Source organism: Oppia nitens, unplaced genomic scaffold (genome assembly GCF_028296485.1).
Source record: "Oppia nitens isolate AA-2021 unplaced genomic scaffold, nextdenovo-longstitch-racon4-pilon3 scaffold1_pilon_pilon_pilon, whole genome shotgun sequence".
Lineage (NCBI taxonomy): Eukaryota > Metazoa > Arthropoda > Arachnida > Sarcoptiformes > Oppiidae > Oppia > Oppia nitens.
The window spans coordinates 4,424,711-4,446,016 of record NW_026533199.1 but is presented as its reverse complement, the minus strand read 5'-3'; the positions used below and the strand labels follow the sequence as shown (position 1 = coordinate 4,446,016).

The following is a 21,306-nucleotide window of genomic DNA, read 5'->3' as shown; positions in this document are numbered from 1 at the left end:
TTTTATTTTGGCATATGTATAATGAATAAATTATTTCACTCTATAAAATAACTTTTAAAATATATTTCATCTAATGTTACAAGATTTGTGATTATTTTATAAACAATATAAATTTTATTAAGATTTTATAAATATATTAAAAAATAATTATCTGTTTGGTAACAAATAAAATAATTATAATGAAATCATACCTTAATTAGATGTTTGTTAACCCATTTTGTGAACGTTTTCTTCTGTATGGCATCCCTTTCATCTGAAATTTTCATAATTAACAATTCATCATCAATTGTATCATTTCCTTCAATATAGGGGTACATCACTGCCAGTAATTATTTATGGTATAAACTTTTAAATGACTTTAAATTTAATGACACTTTAACTTTATATATTTTTATATTTTTTGTTTGTTTATATTAATAATAATAATATTATTATTATAGCTATTGTTTGTATTATAGCTATCACTGATTTTTTTAGTGAACAGAGTCTCAATGGATGTGTTTAGACACGAATCCAAACATTGTGAGCATTGAAATGATAATTGAAATTTTTAAATCAAATGAATATTTTGTGAAAACCTGTCACGAAATCTCATTAAAGCAATAGTCATATAAACTGATCCAAAAGGTGTCCGTTTCTTAACTATTTCGCGCACAGATATCCTTTCGTTTAAAGCACTGTTAGGTATTGCAGTCATAAAGTTATGAATAGGTATTTAGTGAAAGTTAAGACACGTTTAAACGTGTCTACAATATATATAACGCAAATGTACTCCTTATAAGTTGGTTAGAGGTTGTTGTTGTAATCAAATTTGAAGTTTACTTAATAACGCAATAGTAAACAATATTTTTAAAAACCTACAAATATTTTTAGTCAAACATTGAATTTAACAATACTTTGTAATGTGACGGCTCTCACACAAACTCAATATTTTCCACCCATTGCTGTGCTGTATATTTTGAGACCAAATAAGGAATTAATTCCTCAATACGTTTATTAATAATATTTGATAAAACCTTGCTTACAATTTTGAGTGGGCTTTCAATATAACTATATTTTTGTCAAAGGTTTGACTAATTATACGATTATAAAAAAATTAATGAATGAATAAAAATTTGGACTAATCCTTGAAAATATAACTTTTAAATCTTGATATAATGACAAAATTAATACTTAAATAAAAGCATCTGGTGAAAGATATATTTTTAAAATAGTTTATATATTATTTATAGATTACAAAATTAGAAATTAAATAATTATCATTTATGAACAATATTTTATATATATATTAATTTAAATAATTATGATAATTATAATAAAAAATAATTAATCTATATTAGGAGCCGTTCACATATTATGTTTGTACTTTTTAAGAAATCTAGACCCCTCCCTCCCCCATGTTCGCTATTATTCGTAGTCATTTTAAAAAATTACATTCACATATCCCTAACCGCTAACCACTAAGAATATTATCCAAATGCAAACATTCTTAAAATCTCTACCCCTCCCCTCCCCCTCATTCGCAAAAGTCCGCTTTGGCTGACCCCCTCCCTTCAAGTGTAAACGTAATATGTTAATCACCCCTTATTGATTATTAAATTTAAATAATCATTGTTTTAATTTTATTATGTAAATCATATAAATATTAATTATTTTAAAAGTGTCAACATATGTTTTTTGTTTTTTAGTAAATGTTACAAATGTTTCTATATATAAAAAACAATATAAATAAATAATTTAAACTTTGTTTCAACTTAAAAAAAATTGTTAAATGAAATCTGTGTGTCTGTCCATAAAATTTAATTTTGGTAATATTAAAATTGTTAATTCAAAAAATTATTTCATTGACTAATTTATTCTAGCTAAATATAGAATGTATTGAATCAAATTATTTTACTAAAGACCAAGGAACTTTTTAGAATTTTCAAATATTTTTTGTTGTATTGAAATTACATTATTTTTTGTAAATAAACTTTTTAAAAATATTTTCACTAAACTTCTTACACTACTTTTGTTATCAATTTTATACATATAATATCATAAAATAAATTAAAGTATTAAACAAATGGGCAATAAATGTGTGTTTGTAACCAAACAACAAGTAATACCTATGAAAAAACAGACAAACTTTAAAACACTGGAAGAGTTACTATCGACATCTCTGTGCCGGCAAATCAAGTCTTATGAGTTGTTTTGCATCACTTTCCTCATATGGACTCAACAAAAGTCAATATCCCTTTCTTTTAAAATGTTAACAACTTTTCATATTTGTTATGAGATTTTTAAGTTTGCCTTCAAATACTTGCCATATGTGCTAAACATATTGTAGGCCTTATTGTTCATCAATTATAGTATTATAACAACTGTGTGCCACAAATACAGTTGAATTAGTCAACAGATGTTCAAACGGCTCATTACTGACCAAACTATTGACTGTTATATGCATTTAGTTTAGTAAATAATATATAATATAATCTAATATAATCATAATATTCATTCATTTTATTCAAATGACTATCATTTATAAAACCCTTTTAAATCATAAAATACTTATATATTTACTCTACTTAACAGTTAAATACTCTATGTATTAGTCAATATCCGGCTTAACAAAGTATAGTTAATATTAAATTATTGACTAAAAGTTATACAAAACAATATTTTTTAAAATTCAATTATTAATTAACAAACCGATAACCAAATAAATTAAACACTTGACCATCATTTAAATGATTGCTTTTTTATATTAAAAAACAAATTAATTGTTATATTAATTAATTTCAAATGTCAATATATTTATCATACCATATATTACTATATAAGTCAAATAATGAATCATAACAATAAAGTGATAATAATTTTATCAACATTTTAAATAGTCATTAAATAGAAAATATATGATATATAGGGTATTATATTAAGTTAAATTAATACTCTAAATTCATATTTGATTTATTGTCTATTTTTTGAAAAATAAAAACTAAAGATAATTGAATAAATGCAATAAATAACAGACAAATTGAATAAATAAATAAATTATTAAAAATGATAAATACCTTCAATAGTATTAAGCATTTGTAGTTTATATATGGGTTCATATGTTTGATGATTGACATCATTCACATCATTCACATCATTGGTATTTATGTCTGTATTAACTGTTTTAGAGTTTACGTGATTCAAGAACTTCCACATCAGTCGACACTCTATTATATTATATATTTAGTGACAATAATTATATTGTGATACTTATGGCAACAGTAATAACAATAACATTACCCGACTTACTGTTGTTGCTCTCCATTAAGTCAAAAAAGTTATACAATATATTAGACTTTAAACCAATTCACTCATTCATTGCTATTATTTAAATGACATTTATTTAATTGCTTATCAAAATCATTATTAAACAAATAATACTACATTTCATACAAACTTTATTATAGTTTATATCATAAAATAAATTGTCTATAATCTGTCAAAATATTATTATAAAAACACGTATCTCAACATAAAATACGTCAAACATTTTACCCCTAAAACTGCAAATATAATAAATCAAATTATATAAATTTATTTAAAATTATCATCATAATTTATTAATTTTTAAAATATTTATACTTGTTTAATTTAATAGTATAATGATTAAAAGCTAATTTTTAAATATTTTTATTAATAAAGTGAATAAGTTAAATGAATAATTATAATTTAAATAATGATTATATAATTTAATATAAGAATTTAAAATTACAAAAATGCAATGTTTTAAAAGCTAAGTTATTTGTGTTATTTTTTTTAATACATAAACTTATTTATATAAAATTGTTTGGATATATCGATAACATACTGTATATAAATATAATATTTACTGTGCGATAACCTTTTTGTTTGAGCAAAAATGTATTTAAAATATGTTAACAATATTAGTGTCGAGTCATGAATTTGAATAAATAACCAGTTGATAATGCTTGATAATGATAGCATTGCCAAAATAAAATTCTAGAAAGTATAAACTACGGTAATTAATATTCACAGCTTTTAAGGTAATGCTGTCAAAATTTACTTTACCATACGAAACCTATCATCGCTATTATTTCTATATTAATTATATATATTTTTATTAATTTAATTTAATTTAATATTAATAAATAAAACCATAAAAATCTTTCTTCAGCTCACAATAATAACTTACAAACTAAGATATAGTTTATAATTACTGGTCCACACACTCACACTTATTTACAGACAGACAGACAGACAAATTTAATTAATGAATTGAAGTTCGTTGATAAAGTTAAATACGGTAACTATTTGCTTAATATACGCCATATATAAAAGTCAAGGATAATAAATATTTAAATATCACTTAATTTAAAACAATTTTAATTGTAAAACAAATGTATTGTTAGTAATTATAATATTACTAATGTTGTGTTTTATAAAACTCAATCAAACATTTGATATTATTTGATATAAAATGGTAAAGAAACGGCTCATTGGTTACTGAAATTGTAAATCAAATGAACTTTATTTATAAGGTATTAATAGTTACAACAATTATATTGTAATAATAATTTTGAGAAATTTGTTATTTATTTAATAATAAAATGTGGGAAAGTTTATGATAGACATAATAAAATCCGTTTCCAAGTGATTACCTATTGTGTAACTTTAATATACCGTAAAAATGTCCAAAATATGTAAGTTAATTAAATATCAAATTACAAGTTATTAAATGTTTTGACAATTACTTGTCATTTGAAATAACTGATCAAGGATACAATGCCTTAAAGGGTACTTATAATATAATATTGAGTAAAAATACTTTAAATTATTATATATTTATTATTATAAAATCCGATTCAATTGATTATTTATTTAATAAATTCATTTAATAAATTCATCAAATATTTAATGCATTAATAATAGATTTATTAATAGATTTTTTTAACTTTTAAAGTTTGCATTCTTGGTGTTGACTTTGTAAACATTCAATCAAATGTATTATTTAATGTGAAAACTTGTGTCAATAATAATTTACAACTTGTGAGATAAGATATTATACGATAAAAAACAGTGATTTGAAAATTAAACTAAAATATATTCTTTGAAAAACTGTTAAAATTCATTATTATTTAAATTATATTTTTTATAAATGTTTTTCCACTGCAGGATAATAAACAAAAATACTTAAAATTAGTTTTCACATAAAAAAATTTCGCAAAGATTTTTTTTAGATATTCATAAAACTAATCTGAATAACGTGTTTTGACTGTATTTAATATACGATAAGATTTATACTCAATTCCTGTTAAGTAATATTAAGCCTCAAATCTAAGCAATTTTTGATTTCATGTCATAAAACTTGAATATTATATCATTACTTTCACGAAATACTCTATTTTAAAGTTAAATATATTTCAAATAAAAAATAATTTTAGATAATAAATTGAAATTACTTAAAATTATCATATTATAGCATAAATTATTATTTAGTAATAATTACTATTACGATTATCACACGTATTAAATAATAGCAAAAATACAATCAATTTGTTCAATGATTTCAATGGCATTGAATTGGAGCAAAACATTTTGGTCTAAAATAAGGACAACATTTGATTATACGTTTAAAGATATTAGTGGTCGAGATATGGATAATTGGTATCAAATTTATAAATGAAAAGTCAATGAATTTTGAGTTCAATTGAAACGGTTATAGTCCGCAAACAACATATAAGACAAGGTCTAACCAGCAGGTGATTTGATATACCAGTGCTTACAAACAAACTCCAGTATAATATAGCAGCAAAACGTGCTTTCAGTGCATTTGAAAAATAGTTTCAAATTTTATGGCATTTTTTAGGAAAACACTTTCTTATTGCTTGTAATTAACATTTTGTTTGATTTTTATTCATTTTACTGGTATATAATAATAATAAAATATTGCTTTATTCATAATAATAACGATAAAAGCTTATTACCTATTCATTAGTTAACAACAACAATATAATAATTTATAATAAGTAAACTTTATTATTTAAACATAAAAGACAATTATGTAATATAAATATTTTATAGAACGTAAAAATCAGACAAAAGCACTAAAAATAATAATAATCTATAAATAAATGAATAAATATGTAATAATTAAACAAAAATTAAGAGCTCTTATATAAACATCTATAAAATTCAATGTCAAAATTATTAATATTATTGTAATTAATAGTAATATACTATATTCAATAGCAGGTGTTTATATTATATGTTGTTTTAGAAAATGATTTTTTCTAAGCATTATTTGATGAGAAGATATGTAATGAAATATTGAAATCAATTGAATAGAAGAAAAAACAACAAATAAAACCAAATTCAATAAAATTCTTCAAATATTTGAATTCGTGTCCATAATTAGTGTGTAAGTGTATTATAAACAAGATTTTAATTAAAAACAATACATTATCTAATAATATAATAATAAATAGTAAATTATAATTATTTAAGAAAAATATTGGTTTATTATTTAGACTCTAAGCGAAACCTTGTTAAAACTAAGCATAAAAATTGTTTTAAACTTTTTTGACATTACAATTGAATTGCGAGACAATCAGCAAAATAAATCTTTAATATAATTTTCATGTGTAACTAAATAATAATAGATTGGATTATTGGCAAAAAACAGTTATTATTGTAAAGTGTGTTATGTATTTAATTTGATTTTCTATAGATAACAACAATCATTACAATTAAAAAGTTGAATAAATAATAAAAATATAAAATACATTATATTTCCTTTAAATTAGAAATGCTTAAATTTTTCAAAAACTATACTTTTAAAAATATTTAATTTATATAACCAAATACAGTCAAATATTTATTAAATCTTTATTTAAGAAAATATTAGAAATAATTAATTTAGATGAAATCAAAATAAAGTGTAAAAACAAAGTCAATAAAAATGTTTAATAGTAAAGTACAATAACACTGATATCTTTACCAAAACTATGACTATAATTGATATATATATATATATATATATATATATATATATATATATATATATATATATATATTGTAGTTTATACACTAAAGCGATGACATTATACATAGATTTTAAAAATGTGTTTAGAAAATACAGACAAATAATGAAAAACATTAATAAACAAAAAACTTTTGCTTTCTTTAATCGCTTGAATGCATTTTTCTTTAATATTTTTGAAGAGTTTATATGTCTAACCTTTGAACGTACAGGAGTTGCCATTAGTATTACAGTAGTTTAAGTCATAAACCAATGATTGTGAATAAGAAAAACATTGAAATACAGACAGGAAAGCGAATAAAAGTTTACCCGACAATGACTCGGATAAAAATATTTCAAATCAAATACATTTAAATAAAGATAAGTAAAAGTTTGAAATACAGTATATCGAAAGTAAATATCATATATTATATGATTGTTTTTTTAAAGAAAAATCTCATAAATCATTGATTGAGAAGATCACGGCTGACTTTCATGATTTTCAGGGGACAGACATTTAATGCCAACATATTAAGTGTTAACTATTTTCATATATCAATACATCAATACATCACCACATTTCTTAACTTAGATTAATATGAGAATTCAATGTTAACAATATTACCACAATACCGGTACAATGCCAATGACTCAATAAATCTTAAAAATGTACTGTATTTAATACTTAAATAAATATCTACTAAAAATTATACTGTATATTATATATATATATTTAATATTAAATTTGAAATTATTTGTATATGAAATAAAGTACTTTTTATAATAAAATATTCATATTTATCACATTCAATGAAAATCTATTTCAAGTAATTTCTGTCAAACATTGTCATACATTATGAGATAACATAACAAATATAAAGAATCAAATCTATGCTTACAATTGCTTTAATGCTTTAATAAACAATAAAAAATCATTATTCTGTGTTTCTAAACAACACCCAAATTGTCTAATACTGTATATTGTCCTCTATATTGTAGATCATTGATAACTCTTTTATTATCACAAAAACAATATTCAATTATTGATAAACAACTCATAAATATCGGCAGATATGTCTAATATAATTGAAAACCTTGAATAAAAAAATATTCATTATATAAATAGAAAATATTATAATAAAAAAATTAAATAGTTATAAAAACAATATACTGTACAAAACAATACATTGCTTTTAACTACTGAATAGACAACATTTAATAAAATGTTGAGTATTTTTATGCCTCATATTTATACTGTATTTATAAGAGATGTAAATATTACTAAAAGAAGTCGTGCTGTGTTTGTCGGTCTCTTATTAACGGAATTTTATTCAAGTAATAAAACCATTGAATTGAATATCTATTTGACATTTTTTATTTCAAAAAAAAAAAAATGATCCGGTGTTTCAAACATAGGATTCATTATTATGAGGGTTTTTGTCAACAATTCAATACAAAACTATTATATACATTCAAATGCATTTAATAAATTTTTAAAAATCGTAATAAAAATCTATATTATTGTTATTATAATAAAAAATTGTGATTTTTATCAATAACTTAATGGGTGTAGAATTCCGTTATTTTTTAATAAAAGTCTATGAAATAAAAAAACTTATTTAATTGTAATATATTTTTATATAATTTTTTACCAAATTAATTCCAACTATTCCAATAAAATTTCAATTAATACTAATATATTTAAAAATTTTATACTATTTCAGTGATAATAAAAACATATTTTCTTACGAAATATTTAGGATATTTTTAGCTAAATTTTGAAAAAAAGAGAACACATTTTATTTTAAGTAAATAATAATAGAATTATTGTCATGTTTTTCAACATTAAAACTAAATCAAGTCTTAAAGTATTGCAATAATACATTAAAGTTTGGTTTAAAATAAGTTTTATGAAAAAAAATAAGTTTATTATTAAAATAAATTCATTTCAATGTTTTCTGTAGTCGGTTTTGAAGATACAAATTAGTAAAAAAAACAATAACAAAACAGTCGTCTATATTAATATTAAGATATAGTATTCATAGATTAAAATATTTTAATTGAGTTTCAAGATTCAGATCAAAAAGTTATGCTCAGTTTATCAAAATGTTTGTCAACTAAACCAACGCTAATGCTATAAATAAAAAATAATTTACTAAAAATAATTTAATTACATATTTGTTTTTTTAATGAGAATCAAGGATCCAAATTCAAGAATTTAGAAAATAATAATAATACTACTAATAAATATTTAAATATAATAATTGTCATTAAATTTAAGTCATTTTAATTTTTTTCACACATTTTAAGAATAGGAAAGTATGCTTAAAATTCACAGATTTTGCATAATATATGACATATGGATTATAAGTGATAGTAAAATAGTAATAAATATAGTGATATATATTTGTTGTAAATACCATAAATTTCTTTGCGAATAAATAATTCAATGGCATTTATTATAAGTTATTATAAAACATTTCAATATTATGTGTGCTATATATGCTCTGCGTTTGGCATTCAATATATAGTATATGTAAATGACTCTTACATTAGAGTAAATTATTAGAGAAAGAGAGAGAGAGAGACAAACCGGCTATAAATAGGACGATCCTATCGGCCGCATCCAACTGAAGGATAGAGAGCGGCTGTTGTTTAAGCCATTCTGTTATTACCGGAAACTCTTGGATATGTTGATCCATCGGACAGTTGCCTAACTTTGGATACCATACACCAAACTGACGGATATCACTACTTGAGTGTCGTCTCTTGGCTCGAGAACCGACTGCTCTATCATTTAATGATTTGATGTCAATGTTGTTATTATTGTTGTCGGTATCGTATTGTATAGAAAATAATAATTCTTTGGTGTTGTTGTTGTGGTAGAGATCATAAAGACTAGAATCGGATATATATTTTCTTAAAGCATTGAAATACACTTTGCTATCAATTGTTGAATATTCTTATGGTTGACAAACACAACACACCATTACATTATACAACATATGATACAATATCTTTGATTGGGAACAGCATTGCCATCACATACACATCGAGAGCCAAATTGAGTCTATTCAATATATTCACGCCTTTATATCATTTATATATAAATAAATAAATATATATATAATATTATAAGTACTGTGTTATCTATAAGGGAAAGACAATTCAGTGTTAAAAATATATATATTAAGTATTAGTCAAGAATATATTAAGTATATTATTGTTATTTTTTGGGGTAAATACTATTATTAATATATTTAATATACAAAACATACAACATATAGATAGACAAGTTTATTAGATAAGAGAGAAGCTAAAGGAGAGCACCGATAGAAAAACGACAGCAAAAAGGCTTACATCACAGATATGCGCACTCAATGGGCACCAGTAGTTGGATAGTCCTAAAGTGACACACACTCTATCTTTATGTTTATTATAATATGTGCCAAATAATAATTGTATTACTTCTTGAGCTGATCTCTATTAGTTTGATGACAAAACAATTTCCGTTTTGTTATTTTCAAATTAATACTATTAATAGTATAATTATTTTTATCCAAAATTTATCTAAATTTATCGATTGTTTAACTTTTCATTTAATATAATAATTGATATCATTATATTGTAGATGTTTTAAAATTAAAAAAAAAATAAATGTTATATTTTTGTAATTCATTCAATAATTATTTCATTAAAAAAACAAATAAGTGACTTAAGTGGGGTTAAAAATAGTTAAATATTAGTCAAATGTCATTAATGACATTAAATTGTGATTTTAAATATTTTGTTGATATATCCGGTGTTGTGTTGTGATGAGTACTACAATTATAAAATAAATGTAGAAATAATTATTTTTGAATAATTAAATATATCATAACTAATTAGTACATATATATATATATATTAATAACTTGATAAACTTAGCTTTATCCTCCAAATTAATAATAATACTATCATCCAACACAATTTATAAATTTTTATTTAATACAGATATATTAATTTTAATTAAAATAATAAAATTAAATTATATAAGCTTTTAATAAGTAGTGCCTGAGTTGAACTTAATTTATCAAATGCTATACTAATTCAAAATAATTTTTTTTTTCATAATATCTTTTAGTTCAACACAATTATTGTCACAATTTTTTTTAAATAAATAGTGATATTACAAGACTATTAATGTTGACCTTATATTTTTGATAGACTATTGTCTTCAAAATGATCGGACACTAGTTTAATAATAATATGATATATCATTTTCTCATTATATAGTTAATTATAATTTATTATTATAATATGGCATATATTATAAAGGTTTATATAAATTATATATCATATAACTCACTTGAATAATTTTAATACAAAATAATATTAATAAAATATAATTAAATGACTTACATTACATTATATTAGACTATCATATGTTGTTGTATTGGAAATAAAACATTGATTTGAAACATAGCAACACATATATAACTGTTATGTTAGTACTGTATGATAAATATCGAGTAAAAATATTTTTAAATATTATACAATTAATACTAATACTGTATTGACGTTAATTAAAATTTTAAAAAATTGTTAAGTTATATCACAATTAAGTTTTATTTGAATATAAAAATATAAAAATAATATTATATTGATATATACAATATTGACACGTTTTTTGGTAAACACATTGCACTAAAACAGTTCGCTTATGTAATCACTATTGGAGTCAATGATAACACTTATGATTATTATTACTATTATTACAGTTATATTAGAGTTGAGTCACACATAGTGTACATATAGTTATAGTACAGTCACTATTGAATACTGTATTCAAAATGTATGCAATACTTGCCAAACAATACATCGATTTTTCCCATAATTTTCAAACAATTTTCTCACAAATAGATACTAAAAATTATTATTTAAAAAATACAGTTTTATATTGAATGACACCATAGTTTGCAAACAGTAGTCTATTTATTATGATATTTGCAACTAATATCGTGTTGTTTGCTATTGAAATGAATTCACATATTAATTAATTAATGATTCAAATGATATTGAATTATAAGGCAAAGTCATGTATTATTATGACTCGTGAGTTAAACATTAGAGTAAAGACTTGAATAGGGATTGCACTGGTAGTCAGGTCTGTATATACTGTATATATTTATTCACTAATTGTGTGTCTATGGGAATGACTGACTGAGAGAGTGAATAGGGATTAGAGTTATACAACAAATCGATTCAATCGTCACTATTTATAACACATACTGACTCTGTCAGCACTGGTATGTGTAAAGTGTTGGTCGAAATAAAGCCATTTAATGGATATATGAAATATAAGAGATACCGTCAACTTTTTATATGACATAACTAACCTCTCAAAGCCATAACAAATACTAGTCATATAAAACTTTAAACTCATTGTGTATTTTATATGTGAATGAAAATGTAGTGAGCGTTCAGTCAAAACAATCGGTGCAATAGTTTTGTTGCAATACTTGTATCGCTTTTTTTAAATACACGCTTCACATAAGTCAGTGTTATTTACCTCTAAATATTGTCTGTAAAGACGTCAAACAGGTATATCTATATAGTATATACTTTATATACTATGAACATAACAGTGCTTATTATATAATACCAAACCATATGACTCTCAGTGAACTCTTTCAGTTACAGCTCATACACCCTATAACCCCCACACCATTCACTATATTCATTATCTCATTACATGTCGACCTCAACCACAACTAACGGACCACTATTTCATCAAATTTTTGCTTTTAATCTCTAAAAATAAGTTTTTTATTTTTTTATAAACGTTTTGTTTTATTTTAACTCTAGTTTGCTTTTTATAAATTTGAAAACTAATAAACTTTAAGCTAATTACTGGTTAAATATTTTTTTTTGAAACAATTTTAATACTTTATTTACTTATTTATATTATTATTTACTATATGATAAATATAATACGAATTATAAAAATAAAATATATGTTAAATTTTTTTTGCTTTAACTTTAATTATTTATTTTTGTATTTTAGTTAAATATACTGTAATATTGACCTTAAAAAATAAATAAAGTTTTTCGTACTATAAATATAAGATCATTTTTATAATGATAATTAAAATAAAACAAAGATAACAACAAAAAAAAACAAACTCAATAATTAAGATTTTGATAATTTATTATTTTAATACTTATATCATAACCACATTTATATAATTACAATATTTCTAATTAATATAATAATTAAAAGCTTTTATCAGACAGATATTCAACTAATTCATCATAAATTAATGATTATTAACTTTATATTTTTCCTCAATCGTAATATAATAATAAATATAAATACATGTACTGTATATTAAGCATAGACATCAAAATATGTGCTATCAATATGTATTTTAAAAATATGTAATAAATTATTTACTAAAATAAACAAAATATGTTAAAAATCTTTAATTTATTATAATTTAGATTTAAATTTTAAATATTTATAAAAATAAATTTTAAAACATAGTGTTTAAGTCAAAAACAAAATATTTTAGTTTGTATTTAATTGTGTTATATCACAAGTCATTGAATATAATTTAAATTTAAATATATATTTTGAACACTAAATTTCGAAAGTGAATAATCCTTTTATTTTTACCTTTTTTCCTGAATGGACACAATTTTCCTGAACAATTAAATTCAATCCTTATTTTCGATGGATTGAAAAGTGGATAACACTAAATGATCATGCTCAATCATTATTTTACATTTCAATCGCCAACACTATTAAGGATTGAATCATTTTTAATCCTCAATTCTTTAACCAGTTTCGCTCACATAATCAATAACATAGAGTAATGTTTGAATTTAATGTTAAAAATTTATATTTTATTTTTATTTATGTAGAATTTATTTAACAAATTTATTTAATATGTTTTTAGTAATCTATAAAAACAAAATCATCCTGTTTGTATTTTAAATATTAATGTACAGTAGTATTGTATATAATGTAAATTACTATATATTGAACGGAAATGCAGTATTAAGACTTTATGGCATTTTACTAAATACCGGTAATGCTTTTTTGTGCTAAATCTTAACTATTTTGTTGATAACTATTTATTTACACTTGTTTTGGTAGTTTTTAAAAAAAATTAATTGTATGTTTTATTTATTAATTCTCGTTATTATTATTATTCTAGAGTATTATCTTTATAAATATTGATAGTATTTAATTTTTAAATATTAATATTAATAGATCACATTTTTAAAAAAATAATTCAAACTTTTATTTAAAATGAATATCATATATGATAAAATACTATTACCGTTTTATTGATATAAACGCTATCAAAATTAAAATAATTATATTTCCAAATATTTATTTAAGTCTTAACTGATTACTTCCACAATTCACAACATTTTTTAATCAAAATACATGTATTTATACATATTTACTATATTTACAGTTATATATGTAGATATATACATATGTAGTATAAATTTTATACTGTATAGTATATGTATATTATTATTGTAAGTTGAGCTCAAAATTTCTTCCGAGTCTTATCCCGTCCTACCCTGTATAAGACCAGGACCAGACTTGAAAGACCACGATCCCGTTTTACACATTTAATGTATATATTTGCAAACTATACCACATATTAAAATATAAAACTAAAAAATGACTTTCATGTGGTAATAATTGTTACATTTTGACCACCACTGAGACCATATATTGATAGGTCTATTGCAATATATTGATATTAATTTGTAATAATTGCGGTAATAATAAAAGTTTAATAATTTTTACCGTACATACCATTTACTAATTAGTCAATTGTGTTCTTTGATTAATTTATTTAAGTAAATAAAAAAATTTCAATAAACTTTATTAATAAAATTTGTTAGCAATAAGATATAAATATTAATAATATCTATAAAATTTGAATGTAATTTAAAAATATGTTAACTATTCGTCGCTATTAAGGGGCGGTCTATTGACAGCATTCCTCTGGATGGCCGCCACTGTCCACTCTATGCTCTCTTTTACACCATTACTGTAACAATAAATATATTCAATTGTCATCATTTCAATCAAAGTAAATCATAAAACAAATTTTTTTTTCTAATCTAATGTCATACCCATTGAGAGCCGATGCGGACACTGAGTAATACTCGCGTCGACCGATTAATTCATCACTCATGAAGAATATGTCTTTAATTCGATGCAATGAAAGTGATTCCTATAATTGCAATAAATATAACAATTTTAGTCGGTTTTAATATATCAATCAATCAATTAATTAATTACGGGAATGTCCTGTTTGTTGGCCACTAAAAGCAAAGGAACTCCACTCAGTGTCTCATTTGTGATCATTTTGTCTGTCAAAAGAAATATTCAATAATTGATTTAATAATTCAATTTTGAGTTCAAATAAATCCAACCAAAGGCTACTTTAGAGTCTTCAAGTCTTTCGGTATCAGACGAGTCCACAACATATATGACTGCATGAGATTCGGAGTAATACTAGTCATTCAAATACAGTATAAATTTATATCAAATGTCAACACATTTTCATCAAATTATTATTACAAACCTTATCCCAAAGTGTCTGCAACTCTGTCTGTCCGCCCAAATCCCAGAAGTTCAATGTTAGACCATTTGTATGAATGTGACCAATGTTTAGACCAACTGTAGCCGTTATCTTATTGAGTGGTACTCCGCGGTAATGTTGATTGATTTGTGTCTTTGACTGCTCCAGAAAAGTAGTCTTTCCTGCGTTGTCGAGACCAACGATCAGCACCTGATACTGATCACGACTGGTTAGATATTTCCACAAACCGTACAGTAATGAAAACATATCATCTCATCCAACGATCAACTCTTTATTGGTCACCAATTGTGGTCATTAAGTGATTGATGCTTACGATGTGTCACATCATATGCTATCAAATACTTTATTATTAATACATATTGTATTACACATTGTATTACACAACCAATTGATGTAAACATACAAAACATTCAAACATTACATTACTTATTAATATTCAATATATTAACTAATACTGACAATAGATTTTAATGTTATATCATATGATAATTGATTATTATTACTCTATTATACAGTATTTAATATTATTTTTTAATTAAAATATTAATAATTTTAATACTAAATAATTTTTAGATAAAATGTGTTTAATATTTTAATAAACTTATATAATTTCTGTTAAAATAGTTTCCGCATCCAGAAAACCACTTATTGGTTGACATCTAAAGCATCGGGTGTCGAAAATTGTGGACAAAAAGTGTTTATCGGTCGACTCAGTCTATAATGTAAGTATTTATAGCTTAATATCACATTTTGTTGATTGATTGAAGGCTTACAGTATTGCAGATATAACTATAGTATTTAAATAGTCTAGTGTTAAATAAAATGAATAAATAAAAAAAATAGTTTACTTTAATAGTAATTCAATTATTTATTTATAAAAATTTATATAATAATTCAAACATTAGGCGATTGTTTATTATATTTTATAGCATCCAATTCCTTGACATCGTGTTTAACAATAGATATGAGGTGTGATATGCCCTCCTGTTCCTGTTTTAGGAAAGTCTTGAGCTGTGAAGTTAAATCGTTGTCTAACGCGACACTAATGCCTGATTGATGTTGACTTTGAATTTGTCTCAACTGAGACATCAATTCATTAAGACAGCCCTGAAATTTGGTTGGCGCTGACAGTTCAGATTGAATGGCTTCCAGTTTGGCCTTTAACTGATCCTCATCCGCCTGAATAGGGTATCCACGTTTGCGAAGCATCTCCTGTGCTATCATTATTCGTAAAACACGATTAGAGAGTGCAATGTGTTTGCGACGACACTCATCCAACTTGGATCTCGTTTCCATAACATGTCTCTCCAATGCCGACACATCATCCGTAATAAGTTTAAGTCTCATCCTGTGTTGTTCGGTCTCTCTTTCCTGAAGTTTAAATCTTTCATTAAGTGCTGAAAACCCGACTAATGGGACGGCAATGAATCGGTTGGGGTCTGGGTTTTCATGTCTTGCCTGAGCCCATAACCTCTCATCAATACCTTTGGGAGGAGTATTGAGATATTCTTCGAGCTCTTGTTTGCCAACCGATGACATCTGAACAATGTTAACAAATGTATTCATAAATACATTATTTAATTGATTTTTAATGTTTTGTTGATTGAAATAATTTTGAAGTTGAATACTAGTTAAGGACTTATTAGTGGTCGGATCAGTCACTAAAAGAGAGAGAACAGCTTTGTTTTCGGGCAAGACTTTAGTTATCTCTAATTTAATCATCAGATTTATGCCAACAATTTGTTTCATATTTTGTTCAAATGTCAATAATTGTGTCTTAAGTTGTGATTCATTGTTTGTCATTTTGACCAAAAAACCAATTTTATTGTCCAACATATCGCTAATATCATCACTTTTTCTGTATTCAGAATAACCAATACTTTTAAAACGATTGGTGGGATCTGTTTGGTTGATGTCATAGGGCGGCATAAATGCTGAATAATAAGCCTTTCCGAAGCCCCAGAAGGCCTGAACTCTATTAAACTGAGCGATAATATCATCCCTTTCGTCGTTGTATATCTTCGGCGCAAATATATTAGCATTTTGTTGTGTTGTTTGTGGTATTTGTTGGGCACCGGACTGTGGCTGAAGTGTGTTTTGACCTAAAGTAGATCCCAACGTAAAGTTAAAAGTGGGCGCTTGTGGTCGTTGCTGTTGTTGTCCACTAAATAACGATCCACTAGTCGTTTGTTGACCTAAACCACCGAAATTGAATGAACCGGCTGTTGTTGTTGTGGTTGGGTTTGTAAATGAAAAGGGAGTCTGTGTTAAGCCAAAAGTGGTCTGCGCTGTAGTGGTGGCCGTAGAGCCAAACGGTTGAAATGAAAAGGCATTTGTCTGACCAGTTGTTTGACCGGTCGGTTGGCCACCGAAAGCAAACGATTGTGTATTTTGAGTGCCAAATGCTGTCGATCCCAACACTGATGGCGTCTGTGTAGTGGCCAGTGTTGGCTGCGGTGTTGAGCCAAATGTGAATCCGCCGCCACTTGTGGTCATTACTGGTGTAATGTTTGTCCGATAAATACAATAATAATGATATGAATCGTCAAAACACTGTTCACTCAAATGCTGTTATATTTGTTGCGAAAAACGCTCGCATTTGACGTCCAATCATATGGTTATCGCTATTCAATCAGTCGTTCATATATTATGTTACACTCTATTCATAAACTAATCAAATATTATACAAATTTTATCAAAATTAATAACTTTAAGATAATTGAACTGTAATTTCATTATTAATTATTTTTATATAACTAATTAATTTTAGAAATTTTGGTCAATTAATTGTTACTTATTTTAAGTTTTACATACATACATACATACATACATACATACATACATACATACATACATACATACATACATACATACATACATACATACATACATACATACATACATACATACATACATACATACATACATACATACATACATACATACATACATACATACATACATACATACATACATACATACATACATACATACATACATACATACATACATACATACATACATACATACATACATACATACATACATACATACATACATACATACATACATACATACATACATACATACATACATACATACATACATACATACATACATACATACATACATACATACATACATACATACATACATACATACATACATACATACATACATACATACATACATACATACATACATACATACATACATACATACATACATACATACATACATACATACATACATACATACATACATACATACATACATACATACATACATACATACATACATACATACATACATACATACATACATACATACATACATACATACATACATACATACATACATACATACATACATACATACATACATACATACATACATACATACATACATACATACATACATACATACATACATACATACATACATACATACATACATACATACATACATACATACATACATACATACATACATACATACATACATACATACATACATACATACATACATACATACATACATACATACATACATACATACATACATACATACATACATACATACATACATACATACATACATACATACATACATACATACATACATACATACATACATACATACATACATACATACATACATACATACATACATACATACATACATACATACATACATACATACATACATACATACATACATACATACATACATACATACATACATACATACATACATACATACATACATACATACATACATACATACATACATACATACATACATACATACATACATACATACATACATACATACATACATACATACATACATACATACATACATACATACATACATACATACATACATACATACATACATACAGTATGTGTTTAATTATGTAATACAGTATGATATTTAATATCTAACATCAACAATTTTTTTGACACACCATTCAATCATGTTTTAAATTTTTAAAGTTATATATTATTACATATATATACTTTTTTCTATTTCTCTTTGTATAAAAAATCATTTAGGATAGTAATACATAACTTATTTAACATAAGCGACTACATGTCCCTATAATAGATAAATTTATGTTATTAGTAAGTGTTGTCCATTTTATGATCCCTATCCCGCTTAACAATAGACGATAAAATAGTGATATCAATGTATTAATTCTACCGAAGTCTGTAACCAGATATTGAAAAGTTAGACAAATGCAACAAAACATAGAAGAAAATGCAATTTAATATACTGTATATTAAATTTAATAACTTGTTTTGTTTCATACATTTTAGTCACATTTAAATTAATTATTTATAATAACAGTTTATAAGTATTAATATTTATTTATTTCATATATATTCATACAATTGTTCTTTTTTTTTATTAAATTACTATTACAATGAAATATACGTAAACTGATAATTATATTATTAATATTAGCTATACATTTATTACTAACTGAATAAAAATATTGATTTATTAAGTTAGTATTATATATTGGTAGAGCTAATTAAAATTACATTTTAAATTATTTGAAATTGTTTATAAATAAATATTGAACTTAATTTTTCTAAAAAATGATATATAATATTTTGATTTCTTATTGCAGTAAAATTTAATTAATGTAATATTTTAATTTTAATTAATTTAAAATAATTCATTTTTTAAGTTTTAATTTTTATATCACTTACATGATTGTTAGCTTGAATATTATTTTCTAATTTAATTATATTATTTTATATAATTATATTAATTTTTAAAAAAATATAATTAATAGTAATTTTATAAAGGTTATTAGGTTTTGTTAAATATCAATACTAATACATAATATATATTATTATTATTTTATAAGAATTATAGTCTCGTGAGGGGGCGGATGAGGGTTCATATGTTACAAAACTTTCAAATATTTCTTGATTTCCTTAAACGGAGAAAGATTTTTAATTTTAGAAAAAATAATTTTAATTAAATTCTCAAAAAAATAATTATTTGAATATTAATAATTTAATAATTTTGTGATATTTACAAAATTGAATGAAAATATTATGTTTTTAATAGAAATAATGTTTTAATATTTTATTTTTTATATACAATTTTAATATATAATAATAAAATTATAGATAAAACTGGTTAACATCAGAGCTGATGATATATTGGATGGAAATCCAAAGCTAACGTTAGGCCTTATTTGGACAATAATATTGCATTTTCAGGTTAGACCGGATCTTTTGTTCAGTAATTTTATAATTAAAGCAAAAAATGTATTCAAAATATTTATTGCAAATAATAGTTACAAATGAAAACCATTAAAATAGCAACAAAATTAAATAAAGTTTTAAAATATTCATTAAACTGCTAGTATTATTATACAAATTATTGTTTGATTTTATTAATCGATTCTTATTTGTTTTATTATACTGTATATCTGTATTCATATCAATTTATTACAATATATATATATTGAAAATATACTGAAAGGCATATAAAATTTACAGCATTTAAATTAATATAAACTATTTATTGAAATAATAGTTTTTAAAGAGTATATTTAAAATATAGTGTTTTATTTCTAAACTGACATCTCATTTGTGTACATAAAAATATACTGTATTTACGTTTTTATATACTTGTTCTTAATTA

At 23.5% G+C, this 21,306-nt stretch overlaps 3 protein-coding genes across 9 annotated transcripts in view; all 3 read right to left on the bottom strand.

The window, feature by feature from the left end:
* The window catches only part of LOC128952307 (microtubule-actin cross-linking factor 1, isoforms 1/2/3/4-like), a 32,767-nt gene extending 22,237 nt beyond the window's left edge, over positions 1–10,530 (bottom strand). For 2 of the 6 annotated variants that reach the window (XM_054297672.1, XM_054297675.1), the window contains exons 1-3: positions 3,280–3,388; positions 3,057–3,206; positions 192–253 (exon numbers count right to left, since the gene is read on the bottom strand). In XM_054297672.1, the coding sequence (XP_054153647.1) occupies positions 192–253; positions 3,057–3,206; positions 3,280–3,304 (237 nt within the window). In that variant the 5' untranslated portion in view covers positions 3,305–3,388. Of the gene's footprint in view, positions 1–191; positions 254–3,056; positions 3,207–3,279; positions 3,389–9,611; positions 10,108–10,378 lie in introns of those variants that run through there. The other 4 variants (XM_054297674.1, XM_054297673.1, XM_054297679.1 and 1 more) reach the window with 4 other exon arrangements.
* A 4,337-nt stretch (positions 10,531–14,867) lies between these two features.
* Positions 14,868–15,988, bottom strand: LOC128951994 (ADP-ribosylation factor-related protein 1-like). Of its 2 annotated transcripts, XM_054297314.1 has the most exons (6): positions 15,864–15,988; positions 15,619–15,797; positions 15,467–15,548; positions 15,333–15,403; positions 15,164–15,264; positions 14,868–15,078 (listed from the first exon to the last, which is right to left on the bottom strand). In XM_054297314.1, exons 1-6 carry the CDS (start codon positions 15,880–15,882, stop codon positions 14,991–14,993), a joined length of 540 nt encoding a protein of 179 aa, XP_054153289.1. In that variant the 5' UTR covers positions 15,883–15,988; the 3' UTR covers positions 14,868–14,990. The 2 variants fall into 2 exon arrangements, with proteins under 2 accessions (XP_054153289.1, XP_054153288.1); XM_054297313.1 differs by having other exon boundaries at positions 15,619–15,988.
* A 507-nt stretch (positions 15,989–16,495) lies between these two features.
* Positions 16,496–18,281, bottom strand: LOC128951896 (nucleoporin p54-like). Its single transcript, XM_054297194.1, has one exon. The coding sequence runs from the start codon at positions 18,130–18,132 to the stop codon at positions 16,531–16,533; it is 1,602 nt and encodes a 533-aa protein (XP_054153169.1). The 5' UTR covers positions 18,133–18,281; the 3' UTR covers positions 16,496–16,530.
* Between the last annotated feature and the right edge of the window lie 3,025 nt (positions 18,282–21,306).

Excerpts from the sequence above, each read along its gene's own strand:
- LOC128951994 (XM_054297313.1), bottom strand. The coding sequence starts at position 15,882 with ATGTTTTCATTACTGTACGGTTTGTGGAAATATCTAACCAGTCGTGAT. Across the intron at positions 15,549-15,618 it reads TGCAGACACTTTGGGATAAG|TATTACTCCGAATCTCATGC; the intron begins GTTTGTAATAAT and ends TTGAATGACTAG. Across the intron at positions 15,079-15,163 it reads TCCGCATCGGCTCTCAATGG|TAATGGTGTAAAAGAGAGCA; the intron begins GTATGACATTAG and ends TTATTGTTACAG.
- LOC128951896 (XM_054297194.1), bottom strand. The coding sequence starts at position 18,132 with ATGACCACAAGTGGCGGCGGATTCACATTTGGCTCAACACCGCAGCCA.